The sequence below is a fragment of the Lygodium microphyllum genome, chromosome 19 (genome assembly GCF_053477565.2).
Source record: "Lygodium microphyllum isolate KBCC chromosome 19, Lygodium_microphyllum_v1.1.10, whole genome shotgun sequence".
Classification (NCBI taxonomy): Eukaryota; Viridiplantae; Streptophyta; class Polypodiopsida; order Schizaeales; family Lygodiaceae; genus Lygodium; species Lygodium microphyllum.
Window position 1 is genome coordinate 99,598,865 of NC_141153.1, and position 23,899 is coordinate 99,622,763.

The window sequence follows — 23,899 nt, forward strand, 5'->3', positions numbered from 1 at the left end:
ACCAGGGTGAAGAAGCTGACGCTAGTAGGATGGGCTCCAAACGCAAACTTGATGCTGAAGCTCACATGGCACCTGAAGAAGATGATGAAAGGAGAGAGGAGAGAATAAAGTCTCGGAAGAAGTGAGAGAGTGTGTTTAGTACAAGTGAAGAATGTATGGGAGATGCCGTATACATAGGCACAAACAGTCTGGAGTCTTACCACTAAAGTCTCTCGTACGACACTCTGACACTCTCAAAAGACCCTAGAAAGCCTTTTTGGGGCTGAAAATTGAAACCAAAAATGGGAACGAATAAGGGAAACTATACGGAATGATGTGGTTTCTCAACATGGCAAGGGTGCGCGACAAGGCAGCTAGGTAGGCCCTCTAGATCAACTATTGGGTTTGGTGCAAAGCTCATACATGCACACAAAGTAGACACACAATCATGAGACATAGGGAGAGAGTGTGTACACGTACAGACGCATGCATGTGTGCTGGAAGATTATCACTTGACAATGAGTACAAGTGCAAGTACACAACATTTAAGGTACTAAAGTGCCACCACCAAGAAGGCAATCGCACAGGGGAAAAGTCCCTCCCCAGCATGAAGGTAAAAAGTGTCTGTGTGTAAGACACTTTTCACACCAAAGCTTTTCCAAGAGGAACACGATAAGTGTAACATCACCAATATCCATGTAGGTGTCTTCTCCCCAACAAGGAGCTCTAGATTCTCTCCAAGCTGACTCCCCCAACTGTACTCCACCTTTGAAGGCATTGGCTAAGGACGTTGAAATCAAAGTGAGGATGGGCAACACTAAGACCAATGGAAGCAAGGCCTACAGCTGAATAAAGCAGAGTTGTGAAGGAGATAATGTCAAAGCTATTCAAATAGTACTCTGTCAAACTGTGTCCCAAGATGAAGAGGGAATATGGTGAGGATTTGTGGCCTTCAAAGGTGAAGGATGATGATACCATCTCTTAGAGCCTTTACAGATGAGGAAACAGGATGAGAGGGCACAGGCATTGATGGTGAAAGCTTCAAGGAAAACAGCTGAGACATCAAATATCAGCATGTGCTCTAAAAATCTCTGATGCTCACAGTAGCTCAAGTGTAAAGAGCACCCAGCTGTGATACCATGTGACAACCGGAGGGTTAACAGAGTGCACAGAGATGTATGAACAACACAATTAACAAATCAAGTTCACACTATGGTATGGAATGAAATGGAGAAGAGGCAGAGACACATAGCAGAGGTGGAGAGGACAGTCCCAAGTTGGCAGGAGAAGGTGAAGAGGGACTGCAGATGGTGTGAAGGCTGGATATCAAAAGATCAATATGCACAAAGGAAGTAACAAAGAAAGTCTGCACAACCTGTTTAATGTTTGAGCTATCTCAGCATTGGAAGATCTAAAAAGTCAAACAACACATGCAAGTATACCAATCACTTCAACTTGATCAAGTTTGCACTGAACCATCTCCTTTGCAAGTCTTGAGTGTATTCAATCAAGAGTAAAGCTGATCTACTTCAGATCCAATCAGCATATGACTTGAGAAATAATTATTGTAGCATGCTCAATAGAACACCCTATTTGTTCAGCTCTTCTGGATCACTACCTTCAAAATACAAAATAACAACTAGATTCATTTCGCAGACCGAGTTGAGAGGGAGTTAAAAGTCTTACCAAGGGCAGTCCTAAAATGAGAAAGCAAGCACGTCATTAAGCAAGAAGGTGATGCATAACCAGGCATAGTGTGTGACTAAGTCAGCAGATAGATAATATATTACCATAGGTTGTGTGAGAGCCACTGAATCTTCAGGGATTCTGATTTCATCAACCCGGTAGTTCACCATAGTGCCTTCTGGGTACAGCAACCAAACATTTGCCTGGCCTGTATAAAACTTAAGCTTTTTAATACTCTATGTTTGAATGCTTAAATCACAAAAGGCAAGACGAAAACTGTTGCAAACCTGCATTTCTTATAGCATCCCACATTGCATCTTCATGTTCTTGAATACCAAAAATACAGAGACAAACCGACTTTGATCCAAAAATTTGCCAAAGAAGCTTTCCTGAGTTGTTTTTCCGCAGATAATCCTACTGATGCACCAAAAAGAAAAAAGAAGGCGTCAAGCACTTCAAGCTTTTAGTATGGAATAGAAGATAAGGTAAAGCATTTCAGTTTAGACACAACACATAACCATCATGCTGTATGACAATACACAATCTTCCCTAAAATGTATCATCAAACAGTCATATTTTATAGCCCACTAGTTTATGATCAAAAGCAAGCATTGTGATGGTGTTGGAAAATATAAGATCCAACGAGTTTTTGGATGCATGGACACATGCTTTTTCCTTTTGTGATACCATATTTCTTAGATTACTTAACATATCGGACTGTCCTTTATCATCAAGATGAGGGTGCCCCCAGAATAGAGCCACTTCATCCAGCTCTTGTGATTAATTGCGAAGTTATCAGCCTTTCACTGTTCAAGGCCTTCAACCTATTGCGTTCTTTCATACTACATATGAGAAAGCAATCACTCCACTTACTCCCACAAGGGGATGCCCAACTTCCTTAAGCACTCAATGTGCAAATCACTGGAATTCAAGAGTCATGCACCAAACTCCACCATATTTCATCTTTTGCAATGGCACAAGTATATTAAGCCCCTTCTAACTCTGCATCACTTTCTTAGCCCTTCTCTGTTGAATTGTGGTCCAAAAATAACAAAATACCAAGCAAATTTTTCTAGTATTGTATAGGTCCAAAACAATATGTAGAAATCATAATAACATGCTGCAATCTCAGACCTGAAACCTGTCAGGACTGCAGAACAGCAACCCTGAACCTGAACAGCTTAAGTGCAAACACATACTAATATTATTCAAAACCAAATATAAAGACACAAATAAGGTGAATCAGTTCCCATCAGTGCACATTCCCAAAAGAATCATCAATCAAATAAGACATACATGTGCTTCAGCCATCCTTGGAGTCATAGCTACTAAATGCATATCCTATGAACCATAAACATTCCTTTACACCTCATACTGATGCGTAGACTTAGGTCATAAGTGGTCTATCTAGGGCTTAACACAAAGCACAGCCCAATGCTGTCAGAGTGCAGCAGTGCAGAAGCGTATGACCAAGACAAAAAGTGACAGAGAGAGAAGAGAGAGAGAAAGAGGCAGTAGAACACAGAAAATCTGCAATGAAGAATGCTGTATAAGGATGAAAATATGTACACGGGTGCAAAGAGTATGTTTGTGTATGTCTCCACCTCAAAGATCTCACGCTCCGTGAACCCCGAGGGCAGTCTCCACGATCAGCAGCCTGGAAACCTCAGATCAGAACTGAGTGAGTTTGTGGAGGCTGCACCCAATAAATAGCCAACAAAAAACACAATAAGTAATGCAGGTTGGCTGCATTAAATGCAGCTAACTCTACAGCTGCTGTCCCCAACCTGCACCTGACCGGCCTGCATCAGCTGTACGGACTGCCTGCCACATGGCCTGCCTGGTATGACTGCAGAAAACTGCTCAGAACTAGAACTGCCTGTCCAGGGAATGCCAATCTCTAACACCCCCTCTCAGATCCTGGACAAGGCAAAAAGCCAAGGGATCTGGAGTGATGTCGAAGTAAAGCCTAAGGAAGCACCTTCGTAAACAAGTCTGCAAGATTGTCCTCTATCTTGTAGTAGACCAAGGCAATAGTCTCATCAAAAATCTTCTCCCAAATGAAATGGTACTGGATCTCAATGTGTTTTGTCTGAGCATGAAACACAGGGTTCCTGGCCAAGGGAATGCAACTTTCATTGTTGCACTGAAGAATAGTAGGACCTGTCTACAGGCAGCCAAGCTCCTCCAAGAGCCTACGAAGCCACACTATCTCACATGTGGTAGAAGGCACCACCCGATACTGTAATATTCTGATTTGCTAAAAGAAACACACGCGTGAACTGCCTCAAATAAAAATGAAATTTTTTTTTGTTATTCCCCCTTATCCCCCCAGCCGACTGACGAGCTGGAGGGGGAGGGAAATAGAAGGAGCGATTAAGCTCCTTGGTGGAGCTTGGAGTGAGGGGGAAGGCATGTGTGATGCCACGCAGGGGAGGGAGGATCCCCCTCCCCTCCCCTATTTAAATCAGGGGCCGCAGGCTGAAGGGGGGGCCGCCGGAGATCAAGACGCTGTTAGCCGTGAGGGAGAGAGGAAGGAGATATGTGAGGACGAGGGGAGAGGGCGCTGTCGCTTGAAGACTGAGAAGGGACGGACTCGCTGTTGCTGGCTGCCTGGGCAGTGGATAGGTGACGCCGTCGAGGGAGGGAGGAGCCGCCTCCATTGCACCGTCAAGAATGACGGTCATAACCACCCCCCAAGCTTCTGGAAGCTTCCAAAGGGGGGGGCTCTTTAACCCCCTTCCTATACCCTACTACCCCTTTTTTCACCCCCCCTCCCCCGGTTTTAATTCCTTTAAGCCCCCTTTCCCCCCCTTGCGTTCTTAAACAAAGGGATTCTTACCCCGGGAAACAAAGCCTTTCCCTTGCCTTTCCCCCCGGGTTTTAAAAATCCCCTTAGCCCCTTCCCATGGTTTTTTGAAACCCCCCCCCCCCCCGCCCCCCCAGGTTTTAAATTCCCTTTTCCCCCCAAAACAACTCAGACCTTAAAAGGTCTTATCCCTCCCCCCCCCCCCCGTGTTGGATTGGAGATTTTCCCCCCATAAAAGGGTTTTTTGACCTTAAAGGTCTTATCTTCCCAGTTTTTATTTCCCCCTTAGGGCCCTTGCTCATTATAACCCTCGGACTTACCCCTTATATCTTCTCCTAAGGCCTCGTTAGGCCCCCTTTTTCAATAACCTTTAAGGCTACTTTCCCCCCTTGGAGTTCCTCCCTTAGAATTCTGTAAGGTCTTTTTTTTCCCAAGAGAATTTGTCCTTAGCCTTTCCTTCAAACTCGAAAAATACCTTGGAGTTTTGTTCTTCTTCCCCCACTTGAAAAAGGGAAGAGAGTGCTGAGTGTTTTTCCGAAAGAAGTGTAAAGCTGCTTCCACGTTCAACGGACTACAATTGCGATGCCTCCTAAGAAAGTCCAAGGCGTAACTGCGGGAGGGTCATCTCCCGGTATCCATGTGGATATCTCACCCCAAAGCCAGGTTTTTCTTCTTGGCTTTAATTCCGTTTTAAGTCGATCATGCAAAGAGAAATTGTTAGGGATAGGATATATTTGTCCAAGTTATTTGTAATGAAGGAGTTTAGCTTATTTGAATGAATGATAATGTATAGAACTTAGTTTCCTTCGAATTGCATCAAGTATTAGAAATTACGAGCAAGATTATCCATAGTAGTATATTTTAGTTAAATCCTAAAGGTATAGAAGTTATATCTTGCACCATTAGTCTTATTCCTTTCGCAACGAATCATTGTAAATGATTAAACTCATGAAAGGTTTCTTTCGTTGCTCAAGTTATTAGGAAGTTATCATTGCTAATTGTACATCTTAGCAACGGAAATGTTTGTTATTTGGCATGAGTTCATCTGCAAGGAAAAAGGAAGTTTAAATTGAACTGAAAAGTAAATTATCACAAGGATAACAAAACTGTGACAAGACGATTAATATTACCTTCCAAAAGATATCCAAACCAATCTAAACATAGAAATATTCATATCCTAAGCACTTGACTACTTTCCTTATTGTAGGGTCAAAGAAATTCGTAAAGATAAAGAACTAGGGCTGTCCCCGAGATACTTAAAAAGAAACCCTAGGCCGACATAAGTCAGCTTAAAGAATCTAAAACGGATTATTCCATCGCAGGACTTGCGCAGCAAGTACGAAATCATTTAGTCTTGTGATTGATTCACAAGGAGGAAGGGTAAAAATCCTCAATAAGGAGGGCAGATCCCTACGTAAGTTATCTTGCAAAAGGACGTATTTTTGGATATCCTTCTAAATAAGGAAAGTTGTAAACCGGAAACTAGCATATCTAAGGAACTTTAGGGTTAACCAAGTTGGGTTAATAAGGTACGCCCTACACCAGAATGTAAAGGATCTTGCCAATTTACAAGACACCTTGGAAACGAGTGCTGATACACTCAAAAAGGGAAGAACACTTCCTTAGCAGTTTGCTAAACAATATGGTTGATTAATGGAAATGTTTGTGCTTGCTAGAGATTTTAGGGCTCTGTTTGAATTATGAATTACAAATTAGATGAGTACCTATACTTCAGGATAAAGGCCTGAAGGAAGAGGCAGTTTCAGTTACCCCCGACTACCTGCCTAACCCTAACCAAGGGGGTTGTTCACCGCGCCGGGAACGTGGACCCAACCCGCCGCGAGAGGTCTCTCCGTTGAGCTCTACTTGGAGTAGAAGGACGCTTGGGTGCCCGGGGGGGCTCTGGCCATAAATCCCTCGCCTTCCGGGTCCTGCACAAGAGGCTAACGTGACTCCGGATTGGATCTCGAGGCCCGCATACTAGTTTACGGGCGGAAGCTTGAAATAGTGATCCCTGGGGATTACTGAATAGCCTTCGGGCGGATTATGGACAAGCCTACGGGCGGAACTCCTTGTATTTCAAAGATAAAATGATGAAATGTTAAAAAAAGAACTTGCTTGATATTGTTTTTCTATGTCGCGTGATAAGATTACGTGAAGGAACCAGTGCTTAACAGGATTAATTAAAGAAGCTGATTGTTATATGTCAAATTAATGTGTTAGATAATTACATAACTAAAACAAACCGAGGAAAGTGCGGAGGATGGACCATGGGTCCGTCCTACGGTTGGGTGGTCCCGGTTAGCCGGAAACTTTTCTCAAAAATCTCGAAGAACAGCGGGATGATCATCATCATCAAAACGAATAACGAGAGCGATGACCTAGAGTTACATCTTACACGATTTACGCTGTTTTAGGGGAACGGAATGGGACTATGCCTTATGGCAGAGAGGTTGAGCCTTGCATCCCTCTCGTTTCCCATTCTCCTTGAACCAAGTGCAGCGTAAATCCGCTTCGGACCTCGCGTTTCTGCGTAAAGTAGTTCGCTCGGGTCTGACGCTAGTTGCTGTTAGCTAATGACCAATCAGGAAAACCCCAATTCCGGTCGATCCTAAGTGGGAACGGCCAGGATACTTTCACTACGTGGCAGACGCGGAAAGACCTAGATCGCAAAAACCCGTAACATTCCATGGGAGTGTCGGGCGGAGTTTTCTAGACATCCTTTCCGATGGACTGCTAAGACGTGTCCTGGATGATACTAGGGGACACGTTACAGTTGGTATCAGAGCCGACCAACAACGGAATTGTTTTTATGAGATCTCAATAAAATGAAGTAAAGAAATTGTTGCTGTCCAAACATTTTCTCATCTTCAATACTGTCTTGCAGAATTATGAAGCGTGGAACAAGTTTTTGGTATTTCGGGTCATGTTTATGACTGCAATGCATTCTCCCCTTTATAGACAAAGAATTAGGATGATGAACATCTTGGAGCAGATTTATAATCCATCACCTTTATACATAGAACGAAGATGGACGGGGTCTTCAGGAATCTACTATATAGCCGCCCACCGGTTTGCTTATCTACAGACCAACCTAAAGAGGATTAAGTGGTTGGAAGACTTGAAAGTCGTGAAGCTGTTCATTTTTGTGGAAGCTCATGTAAATTCGACTTTACATATTCAAGGTCGGAGGGTTGAAATGAACTCATATGTATATGAGGAAGTAACCCATGTAATCCCAGCCGACAGGATTAAAGTGTTGGGCCGCCATGAGAAGTATGGATTCCAACGAAAAGGGTATCCTGAACTATCGATTCCTAAAGATCCATGACCCAAAACCCTACTATTACACAGTTCCTGTAGACAAATGCAATACAACGTTGTTCTCCCCAAACTGAATGTAATGATTGGATTATCATCACACGAAACGTTGTATAAGGCTATGCCCATGTAAATACAAATAAAGACTTCTTTTTATCAATATCTGGCTGTGCATAAGAGTTGTTAAAAAGTTAAGTAGCTACATTTTTTACGAGATAGCTGATCTAAAAATGAAAGATAAGCTAACGTCGATTATCATATAATAACGTTAAGAAAACTTTTATCCAGGCACAACCCCAGGTACAGGTTCCAAATTTGCCTCCTACATCAAGTACTCCTGTGACCCAGGAGAAGAAGTTCCTCCTCAAGCAGATAAAGCCACCCGAGTTTGACGGGAGAGGCAGATTCGTCCAGGCTGATGCTGAAATTTGGATTGAATCCATGGAGGATTACTTTGAAGCAGCTGGTACTGCACCTACTAATCAGGCCATGCTCGCCAAGTTAAAGCTCACCGGCGAAGCCAGACTTTGGTGGAAGCAATGGTGCAGGGATTTCAGAGGGGTCCATTACCTGGGAGAAGTTGAAAAAAGCCGTGCAGGGAAGATATTTACCACCTGCATATCGTACGCAGAAAATGAATGAGTTCTACAAGCTAAAACAGTTAGGACTCACTCTTGACGCATACTACTCTAAATTCGTCTCACTTTTAAAGTATGCGCCACAGATGAACATGACGCAGCAAGTGTCCAAATTTTGTGCGGGCTTAAATCCACCTGTAAATACCCGTCTCGAATCTATGCGTCCATCAGATCTTCAGGATGCACTCATTCGAGCGGCGCCTATAATTCAGGAGGTGCAAGCTAGACCAAGGGGTAACAAAACTTGGTCCTATAATGACCCGAACAGAGGAGCATTCAGACCTCAAATGAAGAGAGTTCAAGGTCATAATCAGGGACAAAGGAAGAAAGCAAGGACAAATAGCGTCAACAACTTTGTTCCTACTCAAAGTAATGGCCGAAACCTCCGATGTTTCCACTACAACGAACCTGGTCACTTTAAGAGGCAATGTCCCAAGCTCAGCGGAAGACATCGTCAAACGCCTTTCCAAGGTGCAGGCCGCGGTCAAGGAGCCGTTACCCGTGGAAGAGGAAGAACCGCTTGCATTGCCAATAGGCAAAGATGCGAAGAAGAAGAAGAAGAGGAAAATCCGACTATGGAAGCTGAATTCGAAAAAGCGACAGTCCATGCCGCTTTACACAAGAAAGGGCCGAATCACCAGTTCTCGGTGATTCAGACACCGTCGGACTATCAAGGTAAAGGTTTCAAAACCTTGATTGATTGTGGCAGTACACATTCCTTTATCTCACCAGCATGTGCAAAAAAGTTTAGGAATAACCACAGTAGAAGCACCTACCCTGCTTGTGGAGTTGGCAAACGGTCGTGAGGTAACTTGTACCAAGCAAACTGCTAAGGTGGAATTCTTTCTGGGAGGAAAGAAGACTTCAGTCAAATTCAGAGTCATGAATTTAGGTATCCATGAGTGTCTACTCGGGATGAATTGGCTTAAGCCCAACGACGCCCACATCCACTGTGGAAAGGGTCAAGTTTCCTTTCGAAACTCTAAAAGGGAATTTGTCACAACTCAAGGTGAGGCAAGAGTGCCAAGAATCCAATTAGCCAAAGTATCTCAGATCATAAAAGGAGTCAGAAAAGGATTACCAGTTTACCTGATCAAACTCAACAAGTTAGATCAAAAGCAAGAGTCTCATGAAGGACCTTCTTGGCTAAAGGAATACGCTGATGTATTCCCTGAGGAATTGATTGAACTTCCGCCTCAAAGAGAAGTAGATCATGAGATTAGGCTAGTACCTGGAGCTGCACCAATTGCAAAGAGACCTTATAGAATGTCCATACCGGAAGCAATTGAGTTGAAGGAACAACTCAAGCAATTGTTAGATCAGGGTTACATCCGGCCTAGCAACTCACCGTGGGGAGCTCCAGTACTATTCCAGAAAAAGAAAGATGGGACACTTCGACTATGTATTGATTACCGGGGGTTGAATCAATCAACAGTCAAGAACAAGTATCCTATTAGAATAGATGAGCTTCTCGATCGTCTTCAAGGTGCAAAAATCTTCTCCAAGATTGATCTCAGGTCAGGTTACTATCAGATAAGGATCAAGGAAGAAGATATTCCAAAGACGGCCTTCAATACAAGATATGGGCACTTTGAGTTCCTGGTTATGTCATTCGGGCTTACAAATGCACCCGCCACCTTCAATAGATTAATGCAAGATATTTTTAGACCATATCTTGATGATTTCGTGCTTGTCTTCTTCGATGACACTTTAGTCTATTCTAAACAAGAAGAAGATCATGAACCCCAACTTCGGATTGTTCTTGAGACAATGAGATCTCATAAGCTGTATGCAAAAATGAAGAAATGTGCATTCTTCAAGCGTCAGATTGAATATCTGGGATTCATAGTATCATCAGAAGGAATATCAGTAGACCCAGCCAAGGTCTGAAGCAAAGTTTGGTATCAGCACCTATTCTAAAACTTCCTGACCTCAATAAGGAGTTCGAGGTAGTAACTGATGCTAGCATTCTTGCCTTGGGGTGTGTACTTATGCAGAAAGGTCATCCAGTAGCATACTCTTCAAGGAAATTGAAGAGTCATGAAAAGAATTATGCCACGTATGATCTGGAATTACTAGCTGTCATCCATGCTCTAAAGCTTTGGAGACACTACCTGTTGGGTAACAAGTTTACTCTAGTAACCGATCATAAGAGTCTCAAATGGATTTTTACCCAGAACGAGCTCAACATGAGGCAACGTCGGTGGATTGAAGTATTGGAGGAATATGATTTTGAAATCAAGTACCGACCAGGGAAGGAGAATGTAGTTGCCGATGCACTCAGTCGCAAGGCATTCCTAAATTCCCTAATCTTGCAGAATCCATCAACGGCCAGATCTCTGGCTACAAAAGTATCTATGCCAAACAACCCTATACTTGAACTAACTAGAGAGGAAGCATGCCATGATTTGGCCTACCAAACAATGATAAAGGAAATATCTACCAAGGAGCAGAATCAGAAGTTGCAAGCTAAGTATCAGGAATTTTCCATTGATAATGGACTTGTCTACTACAGAACAAGGCTATGTATACCAGCAAGCCAGTCACTTAAGCAGAAGATATTATGGGAAGCTCATGATTCTCCTTTCGCAGGACATCCTGGCTATGCTAAGACTCTTAATGTAGTTAGGAAGAGCTACCATTGGGAGAGGCTTAAAGGTGACGTTCTCAAATATGTCACTGAGTGTTTGTCTTGCCAACGTATCAAAGCCGAACATGTCATGATGCCAGGGAAACTGCAACCGCTTGACATTCCCCAAATAAAATGGGAATTCATCAGTATGGATTTTGTTGTGGGCTTACCCCAAGTCCAAGGAGGATACAATTCCATTATGGTTGTGGTTGACATGCTTACCAAGGTTGCACACCTGATTCCAGTAAAAACAAACTATAAAGCCTCCGACATTGCAAGATTGTTTATCAAGGAGATATTCAAGCTACATGGGTTACCTAGAAAAATCATTAGTGATCGAGATTCTCTCTTCACATCACACTTCTGGAGAGCTATCTTTGAAGCTATTGGGACTCAACTCTGTTTTAGCACCGCCTACCATCCCCAAACGGATGGCCAAACAGAGCGAGTAAATCAAGTCATCGAGGATATGCTTAGGGCATACTGCTGTCGAGAGCTGAAGAGGTGGATTCAATACTTGCCTTTGGTTGAATTTGCCTACAATGCTTCTTACCAGCAGAGCATTCAAATGACCCCTTTTCAAGCATTGTATGGTCATGATTGCAGAAGTCCCCTAAACTTTTCTGATCCAACCCTAAGAGTTGAAGCGTCAAGACAGATGTTGAAAGACATGGATGATCAAATAAAGTCAATAAGACAAGACATACAAGCGGCCAAGGATAGACAAAAGGCATACGCAGATTTGAAACGTCAAGAAAGAGTCTTCGAAGAAGGAGACATGGTCTTCATTCGGGTACGCCCTAAAAAGAGTTCTCTATCCCTAGGAGAATGCAAGAAGCTAAGTCCAAGGTATTCTGGGCCGTACAAAATCCTCAAATGCCTAGGAACCAATGCTTATAGATTGCAACTCCCTGAGAACCTAAAGGTTCACAATGTATTCCATATCAGTCTCTTGAAAAAATATGTACCCAACTCTAATCATGTACTTCATGACCAACAAATTGTAATGCCTAGTCAAGGAGTCCTTGAACTAAGGCCGGATAGAATCTTAGATGTTAGGGAGAGACAGTTAAGATCTAGAACCCTGAGACAATGCCTCGTCCAGTCGAAAGATTATCCCGAAGAGGATGCCACTTGGATAGATGAAAGCTCTCTCAACCATCAATATCCCCAGTTTATCTCGAGATAGGACATCTCGATTCCTCCAAGGGGGAGAGAATGTAATATTCCGATTTGCTAAAAGAAACACACGCGTGAACTGCCTCAAATAAAAATGATTTTTTTTTTTAAATTCCCCCTTATCCCCCCAGCCGACTGACGAGCTGGAGGGGGAGGGAAATAGAAGGAGCAATTAAGCTCCTTGGTGGAGCTTGGAGTGAGGGGGAAGGCATGCGTGATGCCACGCAGGGGAGGGAGGATCCCCCTCCCCTCCCCTATTTAAATCAGGGGCCGCAGGCTGAAGGGGGGGCCGCCAGAGATCAAGACGCTGTTAGCCGTGAGGGAGAGAGGAAGGAGATATGTGAGGACGAGGGGAGAGGGCGCTGTCGCTTGAAGACTGAGAAGGGACGGACTCGCTGTTGCTGGCCGCCTGGGCAGTGGATAGGTGACGCCGTCGAGGGAGGGAGGAGCCGCCTCCATTGCACCGTCAAGACTGACGGTCATAACCACCCCCCAAGCTTCTGGAAGCTTGGAAGCTTCCAAAGGGGGGGCCTCTTTAACCCCCTTCCTATACCCTACTACCCCTTTTTTCACCCCCCCGCCCCCCCCGGTTTTAATTCCTTTAAGCCCCCTTTCCCCCCCTTGCGTTCTTAAACAAAGGGATTCTTACCCCGGGAAACAAAGCCTTTCCCTTGCCTTTCCCCCGGATTTTAAAAATCCCCTTAGCCCCTTCCCATGGTTTTTTGGAACCACCCCCCCCCCCCCCCATGTTTCAAATTCCCTTTTCCCCCCAAAACAACTCAGACCTTAAAAGGTCTTATCCCCCCCCCCATGTTTTAAATTCCCTTTTCCCCCCAAAACAACTCAGACCTTAAAAGGTCTTATCCCCCCCCCCCGTGTTGGATTGGAGATTTTCCCCCCATAAAAGGGTTTTTTTACCTTAAAGGTCTTATCTTCCCAGTTTTTATTTCCCCCTTAGGGCCCTTGCTCATTATAACCCTCGGACTACCCCCTTATATCTTCTCCTAAGGCCTCGTTAGGCCCCCTTTTTCAATAACCTTTAAGGCTACTTTCCCCCCTTGGAGTTCCTCCCTTAGAATTCTGTAAAGCCTTTTTTTTCCCAAGAGAATTTGTCCTTAGCCTTTCCTTCAAATTCGAAAAATACCTTGGAGTTTTGTTCTTCTTCCCCCACTTGAAAAAGGGAAGAGAGTGCTGAGTGTTTTTCCGAAAGAAGTGTAAAGCTGCTTCCACGTTCAACGGACTACAATTGCGATGCCTCCTAAGAAAGTCCAAGGAGTAGCTGCGGGAGAGTCATCTCCCGGTATCCATGTGGATATCTCACCCCAAAACCAGGTTTTTCTTCTTGGCTTTAATTCCGTTTTAAGTCGATCATGCAAAGAGAAATTGTTAGGGATAGGATATATTTGTCCGAGTTATTTGTAATGAAGAAGTTTAGCTTATTTGAATGAATGATAATGTATAGAACTTAGTTTCCTTCGAATTGCATCAAGTATTAGAAATTACGAGCAAGATTATCCATAGTAGTATATTTTAGTTAAATCCTAAAGGTATAGAAGTTATATCTTGCACCATTAGTCTTATTCCTTTCGCAACGAATCATTGTAAATGATTAAACTCATGAAAGGTTTCTTTCGTTGCTCAAGTTATTAGGAAGTTATCATTGCTAATTGTACATCTTAGCAACGGAAATGTTTGTTATTTGGCATGAGTTCATCTGCAAGGAAAAAGGAAGTTTAAATTGAACTGAAAAGTAAATTATCACAAGGATAACAAAACTGTGACAAAGACGATTAATATTACCTTCCAAAAGATATCCAAACCAATCTAAACATAGAAATATTCATATCCTAAGCACTTGACTACTTTCCTTATTGTAGGGTCAAAGAAATTCGTAAAGATAAAGAACTAGGGCTGTCCCCGAGATCCTTAAAAAGAAACCCTAGGCCGACATAAGTCAGCTTAAAGGATCTAAAACGGATTATTCCATCGCAGGACTTGCGCAGCAAGTACGAAATCATTTAGTCTTGTGATTGATTCACAAGGAGGAAGGGTAAAAATCCTCAATAAGGAGGGCAGATCCCTACGTAAGTTATCTTGCAAAAGGACGTATTTTTGGATATCCTTCTAAATAAGGAAAGTTGTAAACCGGAAACTAGCATATCTAAGGAACTTTAGGGTTGACCAAGTTGGGTTAATAAGGTACGCCCTACACCAGAATGTAAAGGATCTTGCCAATTTACAAGACACCTTGGAAACGAGTGCTGATACACTCAAAAAGGGAAGAACACTTCCTTAGCAGTTTGCCAAACAACACGGTTGATTAATGGAAATGTTTGTGCTTGCTAGAGATTTTAGGGCTCTGTTTGAATTATGAATTACAAATTAAATGAGTACCTATACTTCAGGATAAAGGCCTGAAGGAAGAGGCAGTTTCAGTTACCCCCGACTACCTGCCTAACCCTAACCAAGGGGGTTGTTCACCGCGCCGGGAACGTGGACCGAACCCGCCGTGAGAGGTCTCTCCGTTGAGCTCTACTTGGAGTAGGAGGACGCTTGGGTGCCAGGGGGGGGCTCTGGCCGTAAATCCCTCGCCTTCCGGGTCCTGCACAAGAGGCTAACGTGACTCCGGATTGGATCTCGAGGCCCGCATACTAGTTTACGGGCGGAAGCTTGGAATAGTGATCCCTGGGGATTACTGGATAGCCTTCGGGCGGATTATGGACAAGCCTACGGGCGAAACTCCTTGTATTTCAAAGATAAAATAATGAAATGTTAAAAAAAGAACTTGCTTGATATTGTTTTTCTATGTCACGTGATAAGATTACGTGAAGGAACCAGTGCTTAACAGGATTAATTAAAGAAGCTGATTGTTATATGTCAAATTAATGTGTTAGATAATTACATAACTAAAACAAACCGAGGAAAGTGCGGAGGATGGACCATGGATTTCTTACGGTTGGGTGGTCCCGGTTAGCCGGGAACTTTTCTCAAAAATCTCGAAGAACAACGAGATGATCATCATCATCAAAACGAATAACGAGAGCGATGACCTAGAGTTACGTCTTACCCGATTTACGCTGTTTTAGGGGAACGGAATGGGACTATGCCTTATGGCAGAGAGGTTGAGCCTTGCATCCCTCTCGCTTCCCATTCTCCTTGAACCAAGTGCAGCGTAAATCCGCTTCGGACCTGGTGTTTCTGCGTAAAGTAGTTCGCTCGGGTCTGACGCTAGTTGCTGTTAGCTAATGACCAATCAGGAAAACCCCAATTCCGGTTGATCCTAAGTGGGAACGGCCAGGATACTTCCGCTACGTGGCAGACGCGGAAAGACCTAGATCGCAAAAACCCGTAACATTCCATGGGAGTGTCGGGCGGAGTTTTCTAGACATCCTTTCCGATGGACTGCTAAGACGTGTCCTAGATGATACTAGGGGACACGTTACAGATACTCTGCCTCAATTGAAGATAGGGCAATCGTGGGTTGCTTCTTGCTACTCCATGTAACAGCACCGACACCTAAGGTAAAGCAATAACCTATCGTGGACCTCTGATGATCCACATTGCTAGCCCAATTGGAATCACTCCATCCTATAAGGACCAAGTTTGCATTATCTATACCTGTTGGAGAATAGATTCCAAGATCAAGGGTCCACCGTAGGAACTGCAAAATTCTCTGAACAGCCTACCAATGCACCACTTGGGTTCACTCATAAACTCAGCTAGCACACCTACAACACAACATAAGTCAACACGAGTATTGAGAAGCCAGATCAAGGAGCCAACCAACTGCCTATAACAGGTAGCATCTGCCAAAGAAGAATCGGAAGGAACTGTAGCCTTCCAATCCATGGAAGTCATAAGAGACTTGCATCCCTCCATCTCACATGTAGTCAAGAGCTTCTGCACATACAACTGTTGGGAAATAAATATCCCCTTTAGAGTCCGATAGATCTCATGACCTAGAATATTATAAAGTCCCATATCCATCATCTCAAACTTCTCATGAAGTGTTGCGTTCCTCTGCTCAACCATCTTGGCATGTTCACCTATCACAATCAAGTCGTCCACATAAAGGACAAACAACACAGGATCTCCACCTGAGATATGAACATAAAATTGGGAGTCGGCCTTGGAACACCAATACCCAATTTCTCTTGGAGGAACAAGTTTATCTTCTCATTCCAAGCACGAGAAGCTTGCTTAAGGCCATAGAGAGCCTTCCTCAACCTGTACACCTTACCATCGGAAGAAGTAAAGCCTGGAGGATGCTCAACATAGATCTCCTCCTTCAACTCCCCATTCAAGAAGGCAAACTTCACATCCAGCTGATAGATCAACCATCTCCTATGGCTAACCAAGGCAAGAACAGCACGAATAGTAGCCATCTTAGTAGTAGAGACAAAAGTATCATGGAAATCAATGCCTGGGATCCATGCAAAACCTTTACCAACAAGGCGGGCCTTGTGCTTGTCCAACGTGCCATCACTGCGGTACTTGGTCTTGAAAACCCATTGGACTCCAATGACCTTCTTATGAGGAGGCTTCGACACAAGGTACCAAGCGCCATTCCTCTCAATTGACTCCAACTCCTGCTCCATTGCTCTCTGCCAATGATCATGCTGTAAAGCCTTCTTCACGGAGGTGAGCTTCCAATCCTACATGGCATGAGTCATCAAACAGTAATTAGTGTATACAAGCTCGGTGTGGTATGCTTGGTTCCTCCGAGAACGCGCGAGCCATCTTGCAGCTACCACTTCTCAAGGAGCCCCTCAATCCTTGCATCACGAAGAGTGTCACGAACCCAATGAGGAGGAGGCCGAATCTCACCTCATCGCTCTTCATCTGCTCAAGTTTCTAAAAGGTCCACTGACAGCTGCGGCGCAATGGATGAGTCCAGTGACTAAGAAGTAAGCTTCTCATCTGAAGAAGAGTCCTCAAGAAGCACAGGCTCCAAAGGAACAGTCACTGGTGCCCAACTATCACCCAGATCTCCAAGAACAGGGTGTTCCTCACCCCCCTCTAAGGCCAGAACTTCCACAAACCAAACATCATGGCTTAGATAGACATCCCGCTTAACGGGATTATACAATCGGTAACCTTGAGACTGTGAGCTGTAGCCCACAAACACCTATATTTTGAAAGCCGCTTCAAATTTGTCACGCTGTGTTTTCGAGATGTAAACATAGGCATCACACCAAAAAACCCTGAAATAAGAAACGTCTGGCTTAGACCCAAAGTATGCCTCATAAGGGGTCATACCAACAAACGGAAGTAGAAGATAGATTAAGAATGTGAGCTGCAATAGCCACAACCTCAACCCATACACATTGAGGTGTTTCTCAATACTCATCATGGTATGGGCCATCTCAATCACATTGCGATTCTTCTACTCCAATATGCCATTTTCCTAAGGGGTGTTTGTGTTGGCAAACTCCTGGTGGATACCACGATCTACATGAAAACAAGCATGCTCATTAGAAACCAATTCTCCGTCCTTATCTGATGGTAAGGTCTCCAGTTTCCGTCCCGATCAATTCTCCTCAAAGAGCAACCAATCTGTAAAGTTGGAGAAAGTCTCCGACTTCAGCTTTAAGAAATAAGCCCATGTCATCCTCCTGTAATCATCCAAAATTAGCATGAAATACAAGCTCCCTCTAAGGGACTCCGTGCTTATCGGTCCATAAAGATCAGTAGAAACAAGCTCCAAGGGTGTGGAAGACCGCCTCAAAGCCTTGTTGGGAATAGCATCACGAGTTTGCTTTCCACAGATGAAAGATACACAAGGCTACCGACTCACCACAATATCCGCAAACAAGCTCTCTCTTAGACGCCTTCTGTAGGTAATCATAGTTGAGGTGGCCAAAATGAGCATGCCAAAGCTCGGACTCTATTTCAAAGGTAAGGAAAAGAGAAGTCAAGGCAGAAGAAGACCACAACTTATATACTCCATTCTTCTCATAACCTGAAGCAAAAACCTATCTCAATCCACGATCAAGAATCCGAAAAGAGTCCACATCAAATTCGACCGCGAGACTGAGGGCACAAATCTTGTGCACTGAAAGTAGATGGTATCCCAAGGCCGGCACATAAAGCACCTCGAGTGTATGGGCACCACCTTGCCCATCTAGAATAAGATGCATGTTACCCTCGCCCTGAATAGGGATAGAAGAACTATCAACAATGAGAATCTGGCCATGCAAAGGCCACAAATGAGCAACACTTGCTGCTGAAGGAGGAGTCATATGCTGTGACGCACCACTGTCAACAATCCACTCCCAAGTGTATCGAGCCGTCAACGCAACATCAGAGGCCTTCACGGTCAATGCCTCAACCACCTCCAAGTGGACAAAGCAACTAACGAGGGAGCAACCACCCCTCTAAAATCCTTTGAAGATTTCTCCTTCTTCTCCTTTTCCTTCTTCTCCTTGTCGACGTAATCATTTTTCTAGTGACTTGTCTTGCAACAAATGTGTCAAGTGGACTCTTTTTCCTTGTCCTTTGATTTGTCCTCCTTTTGGTCCTTCCCCTTCTTCTGAGAGGACTAGCCTACCAATGCCTCTGATTTTGAAGCATTGGTCCCTTTCAACTACTCCTCTTAGTCCAAGACCATAGTAACCAACTCCTCCCACCGAAGAGTCTCAAACTACCCTAAAGCTATCAAGGCGGAATGAAAACCACTAAAACGCGACAGTAACTGTGAAAGAAGAGTTATCATCATGTCTTCAAAAGTGATCATCTTCCATGTGTTTTGTACATGCATCTCAAGCTGCCTCAACTTATTAATATGCTCCTGCATAGAAGATGATTTATTGACACTCATGGTCTTCATCTACACTTCCAAAGAAACTCATTTCATGATGGTCATGCGATTATACATCTAATCAAGCTCCAGTCATAACTCCCGCGCCACCGTCAAATGCTTGATATGAGAGATAACAGCTGTAGTGCATGAGAGAAATAAAAACGAGCTAATGTGAGCATTGAGTTTTTCCCAATGTGCCTGAGCCTTTGCCAACTCCAACTTATCACTTGAAGAGAGTCTTGACTCGTCTCACAAAGAATGATGATGAATAGCCTCCGTAACAAGCTCCGCCAAATCATAGGACTCCAAAATGGCAAGCATCATATCCCACTAGATGCAGTAGTTCTTGCCATCAAGCTTTTGATCTAATGGAAGAGTCGGTAACACGGGCACCTTTTGGTCCATGATCACCTGAAGCTCTCTCTCGGCCACAGAAGACATCTTCACCTACAATGCTTGCATAAAACACAAAAAGCAGTTGGACGCCCAACCGCTTTATTCTTTATTTAGACAAAAGCAAACACAAAAGCTAAAGCATGCTAATTGTAAAATTGGGCTATTTTTGAGCTTTGAGATGAATAAATTTATAAACACATGCCTTGTGAAGCACTCACACAAGGCATAGGGGGAGATTATACCCAATTTATCTTTTTGCCTCATGTCATGCAAACTCTCTTCTTGCTTTTTATGAGTTTTAGTAGAGTTCTTTGTTCTTGGGGACCTTCCGACGCTCGCTAGGTATACATCCAGCATCCGATTTACGCACCATTGAAGTGCCCGCCAGCGTTTCCTGCTTCAGCTCCTACACCGCCTGTGGCTGGTCTGCACCCACCACGTGTTGTGCCTGCAAGTCTACCACCAATGCAACGCCCTAGTCGCCTGCGCCTCCGCATTGTCACATGCTCCCTCTGCAACGGCGCTTGCTCCAATTCTAGTTGACAACTGCGCCATCAGCGCAAGGCCAGCCAACATCTCCTACTGCAGCCCTTTTGCCAGTCCTTTCATCAACTTAGCATAAGAGGTATTTTTAAAACAAAAGACACATTTTTTTAAATTCAAAATTTTGAATTTCAGCAAGGGGCTTCTTTTTGCCCAGGCAATCTCGTGTCTTGGACACACTTCTGGCGAGAATTTCTTAGGAAGTGAGCCAAGAAATTTGGGGCTTTTTGATTTAATGTAAGCATTGGCACATGAACTATAGGTTCAATCTGAAATAGACTGAAATTGTGCATATTGGACAATAAAATTTTGGGGCTTTTGCATTGATTGTGTTGTTGAGCACTGTTTGTGCATTGGACATCATGTACATTGACAGTTTTTGACAAAGTGTGACACAAATTTGTCAATTACAACATATTGCATGCTGTAATTTCTGGAAATTTCCAGATTTCCAAGTTTTTCCAGCTTTAGCTCTTGCTCTTGGGCTCTTTGAAACAGTGAAATTTCCTATGGCCAATCAGGGACAGAGTGATGTATTCACATATGTATCCAAGGAGGACAGATTAGATGGCAATAATTATTCTCTATGGTCTTTCGTGATGAACAATGTGTTGGTGAAGAAGTTCATCCTAGAGTTGTGGCTCCTACAACACCTCCTCCAAAAGAACATGGTCCAGCTCAGCCACTTCTCCAAAGATCAGCAGCACAAAAGCCTTGGGACACATGGGATGCTCAAGCATTGTCACTGATTGCATTGGCAGTTTAACAGTCTATAATCCCACACATACGGTCTGCAGCTTCTTTACGTGAAGCATGGCTTAGACTTGAGCAGATGTTTGTTGGAAAAAATGAGACCCGCATCTCTTTCTTGAAGAAACAGCTTGAGAATGTGAAGATGGATGAAGGCGATTCTATGCAGGATCATCTTAACAAAATTCAAGACTTGCATGAGCAGTTAATAAATGTAGATGAGTATTATTTAGATGCACAATTGATCTCTACTACTTTGAATTATTTGCCGTTGTCTTATTTGGCCTTTCATGCGACCCTAAATCTCACCATGAGAATGTCTCCACGACCACTTACTTTTCTTTAGTTGGCTAGTTTGCTTCTAGAAGAAGAGCAAACAAGAAAAAACTATGGAGTGGATGTAATAGCCTCTGAACAAGCTTTTATGGTGAGGCAGAAGGGCAAGGGAAGCCCGTCTAAAAATGCTTCGTAGAGTTCTAGAAGTTTAGGTACTTCACAGAGCAACAAGAAACAGGGGGCACACAAGCCAAGAAGGGCAAGTGCCACTATTGTAAGAAACCAGGTCATTACATCACAGAATGTAAGAAGCACATTGCCAAGGAGAAGATGGAGTCAAGGATGTCTGTTTCTCATGCACCTTCTATTGCTATAGAGTCCACGTCTTTTGTTGTAGACCGCGACTATTGTTTTTACACTTGCAATTCTGCCTCTTCTTGGGCTGACATAGCATTTAGCTCAACTGAGGATGCAAGCACTTGGTTCTTTGACAATGGTGCTTCTAAGCACATTATATTCCACAAGGATTTGTTTTCCTCTGTTATTGCAACTCCTACTGGCAAGTCTGTGCAATGTACCAACAATGCATCTTACCCTGTTAGAGGTGTCACGGAGATTGTCTTAAAAGCCATTGATGGCTCTACTCTCTGTTTACAAGATGCATCATATGTGCAAAGCATAAAGAAGAATTTAATGTCCATTTCTTCTTTGGCAAAGTGTGGTCTGCAGGTCACATTTGATGATGGCAAATGTATGGTCAAGGATAAAGAATTCTTTGGTTTTGACTAGCACCTTATGTTATGGACTCTATGAGTTAAATGCCTATTCGATTGATCAGTCAATCTATTTAGCATCTACTCTTACTCTTACTATGTCACAAGTAGAGTTATGGCATGCTCGCATCAGACATGTCAACTATGGCAGTTTGATGCTTATGCAATGTACTTGGATGCTAGATAGCTTACCTCTCTTGGGGAGACCTCTTGAGCCTATTTGTGAGAATTGAATTTTGCAAAAAATGCATCGATTCTTGTTTCCTCATGGTGTTGCTTTTAAGGCAACCGCCAAATAATTTTTTGAAGCAAAAAGGCATTGTCCATCAGTATACTACTACATATACTCCACAACAAAATGGAGTTGTAGAAAGGAAGAATTGGTCACACATGGAGATGGCCAAATATATGCTGAAAGCTAAGAGTTTGCCACATGGCTTTTGGATGGAAGCAGTTATGTATGCTTGTCATGTTTTGAACAGGTGCCCTACCAAGGCATTAAAAAATGTTACACGTTTTGAGGATTGGAACAGCCAGAAACCTTTAGTTGGCCATTTTCGTATTTTTGGGTGTCTTACATATGCCCATATTCCCAAAGTACTAAGAAAGAAGTTGGACAACAAGTCTGTTAAATGCATTTTTGTGGGGTATAGCAGTGACAACAAAGGATATAGACTATACAATCCTGTTTCCAAGAAAATCTTTGTGTGTAGGGAGGTGGTTTTTGATGAAAAATCAGAATTATCGCTTGCTAGTTTTGATACATATTAGGCTGCAAATGATGTGTTTAAAGGGTTAATGGCCATTTCTTTTGGTAATACAGCTGGAGCTTCAGTAAATGAATACAATGTTCAGCCAGCTACTCCATTGAACAATGCAGCAATTCAGCTTATGGCTGATCTGAATATTCAGCAAGATGCTGAATTTGAGGTTTAGCGGGAACTTGTACACAATCAGGAAGCTAGGCAAATGCCTAGATGGTACTTGCAGACTATGAAAGATAGTCATTTTGGATGCTCCTATTGCTGGTCATACTAGAAGACAAGCTCGCCTACATGATCATGCTAATACAATGGAGTTTGTTATGGCAGCACACACTTGGTGATGAGTAGCCTGAATGTTTTGAGGATGCACAACAAAGTGTGCATTGGATGGTAGCAATGCAAGCTAAATTTGATTCTATCATAAAGAATCAAACATGGGATCTAGTGACATTGCCTATTGGAAAGAAAGCCATTGGTACAAAGTGGGTCTATAAGCTGAAAATAAATGCAGATGGATCCATTGATAATATAAAGCCAAGCTTGTAGCCAAAGGCTACACACAAAAGAAAGGCATTGACTATGAGAAGACATTTGCTCTTACATCCCGTAAGACTACCATTCAATCTATGGTTGCTTTGGCTGCCGATCATGATTGGACTATACACCACAGCTTGATATTAAGACTGCATTTTTACATGGGGAACTTCAAGAAGTGTATATATAGCAACCCATTGGTTTTGCAGTTGAGGGATCCAAACACTTGCTATGTAAGCTGAAAAAGGCTTTGTATGGTTTAAAGTAAGCTCCATGAGCTTGATATGCGAAAATTGATGCCTTTTTACTCAGCCAAGGATTCATTAACAGCTCATTAGAGTCTCCTCTCTACGTCTGCAAAGAGGAGGGATCCTGGCCGGTCATATATCTTTATGCAAATGATCTGCTCACAAGGACACATGCTCATCAGATTTGAGCATTCAAAATAAATTTGCAGCAAACTTTTGAAATGTCAAATTTGGGGCCTTTACACTACTATTTGGGCATTCAATTCATTCATGATGCTAGAGGCATTGGATTGTCAGAGTCCAAATATATTGGTAGACTCCTTGAGAGGTTTGGCTTACAAGATTGCAAGCTAGTTTGCACACCAATGGAGGTTGGACTCAAGTTGTCTTTGCATGATGACAATGATTTGTTTGACATCCATACATATGCTGTAGCAGTTGGATGTCTCATTTATATATGCAACACAAGGCCAGATATTCAGTTTGCAGTTTCAGCCCTAAGCAAATATATGCACAGCCCACGCATATCACATTGGCAAGCTATGAAGCGTGTTTTTCATTACTTGCAA

General features: G+C 43.2%; 1 protein-coding gene across 4 annotated transcripts in view; it reads right to left on the reverse strand.

Moving 5' to 3' along the window:
- LOC148020197 (uncharacterized) overlaps positions 1 to 23,899 on the reverse strand; it is a 98,310-nt gene that overhangs the window by 41,938 nt on the left and 32,473 nt on the right. For all 4 annotated transcript variants that reach the window (XM_087700919.1, XM_087700918.1, XM_087700920.1 and 1 more), the window contains 2 exons: positions 1,953 to 2,079; positions 1,770 to 1,873 (listed from right to left, as the gene is read on the reverse strand). In XM_087700919.1, coding sequence (XP_087557045.1) covers positions 1,770 to 1,873; positions 1,953 to 2,079 — 231 coding nt within the window. The remainder of the gene's footprint in view (positions 1 to 1,769; positions 1,874 to 1,952; positions 2,080 to 23,899) is intronic.